The sequence below is a fragment of the Cariama cristata genome, unplaced genomic scaffold (assembly GCF_000690535.1).
Source record: "Cariama cristata isolate BGI_N322 unplaced genomic scaffold, ASM69053v1 scaffold23137, whole genome shotgun sequence".
Classification (NCBI taxonomy): Eukaryota; Metazoa; Chordata; class Aves; order Cariamiformes; family Cariamidae; genus Cariama; species Cariama cristata.
In genome coordinates, this window is record NW_009627395.1 from 874 (window position 1) to 2,225 (window position 1,352).

The 1,352-nt window shown below is 62.4% G+C and overlaps 1 protein-coding gene across 1 annotated transcript; it reads left to right on the plus strand.

Moving 5' to 3' along the window:
• Positions 1-686: 686 nt before the first annotated feature.
• On the plus strand, positions 687-1,331 carry LOC104164950 (claudin-4-like). The gene has a single exon (XM_009704437.1). The coding sequence runs from the start codon at positions 687-689 to the stop codon at positions 1,329-1,331; it is 645 nt and encodes a 214-aa protein (XP_009702739.1).
• The last annotated feature ends 21 nt before the right edge of the window (positions 1,332-1,352 follow it).

A 1,352-nucleotide genomic window follows, 5' to 3' on the forward strand; every position in this document is an offset into this window, starting at 1 on the left:
CAGCCAGGACCGGAGGCATACCTGAGCTCTGACCCATTTCCAGCACCCCAGAAAGGAAATTCCAGGTCCAAAGGGCGCTGCAGCGTGGTTGCCGAGGGCAAAGCAAAACTTGCCCTTGACCGGGGAGCAGCCGGTGCTGTGGTGAGGGCAGGGGGCTGCCTCGCCTGCCCATGCCCCCCAGCACGATACTTGTGGCCGGGGAGAACAGGGAGGCTGAAGCACCAGCAATGGGGTGGGTGCTGTGGGGTGGCTGCCACGGCAGGACGTGGGGTGAGAGTGGGGTGTGGGGCATCTGTGCTTTGGAGCATGCCGGGATGGGCACAGCGAGCCCCTCGTCCTGCTCCCTGAAAACCATCCTAACACTTGCCATGTGCTCGGCCCAGCAGGGATGGGGCGATGGCGGAGGACTGCCCTGCGCCGTGGGGACATTTTAGGGGCTAACATGACACATGGGGGCTCCTGCACTTCAGCCTCCTTGGGACCTGGGTGCTCAGTGCCACACGTGTCCCCATGTTGACCTGCAGCAATGCCCCATGCCACGCGTGTCCCCACGCTGGTCTGCAGCCATTCCCACCCAGACGTGGAACAGGACACACCCAGCACAAAAAGTCCATGCTCTTCAGAAAGCCCCCCCAGCTCCGGGCCGTCTCCATGATGGCTGTGTCCTGTCCCCGCAGGTGCTGTCGATGGCGACGATGACGATGCAGCTGGGTGGGCTGATGCTGGCGGTGCTGGGCTGGCTGGGCTCCATCCTCACCTGCGCCCTGCCCATGTGGAAGGTGACGGCCTTCATCGGCTCCAACATCGTGGTGGCCCAGGTCTTCTGGGAAGGGCTGTGGATGAACTGCGTGTACGAAAGCACAGGGCAGATGCAGTGCAAGGTCTACGACTCCTTGCTGGAGCTCACCTCCGACCTGCAAGCAGCTCGCGCCTTGGTGGTCACCTCCATCTTCGTGGCCTTCTTTGCCTTCCTCACTGCCATCTCGGGTGCGGATTGCACCCGCTGCGTGGATGACAAGAGCACCAAGACCAGGATTTCCATCGTGGCAGGTGCCATCTTCGTCCTGGCCAGCATCATGCTGCTCATCCCTGTTTCCTGGTCTGCTAACAGCATTGTCAGCAACTTCTACAACCCCATGGTGCCCCAGGCCCTCAAGAGAGAGCTGGGGGCTGCCCTCTACATCGGCTGGGCCTCCAGTGCCCTCCAGCTCTTTGGTGGGGGCATCCTGTGCTGCTCAGGACCCCCGTCCCAGCAGGACCCCTACCCCAAGAAGTACAGAGCGGTGAAAACCTGCAACCCGATGGGCTACCCCATGAAAGACTACGTGTGAGCCACCGCGTCTGGGTGCTAG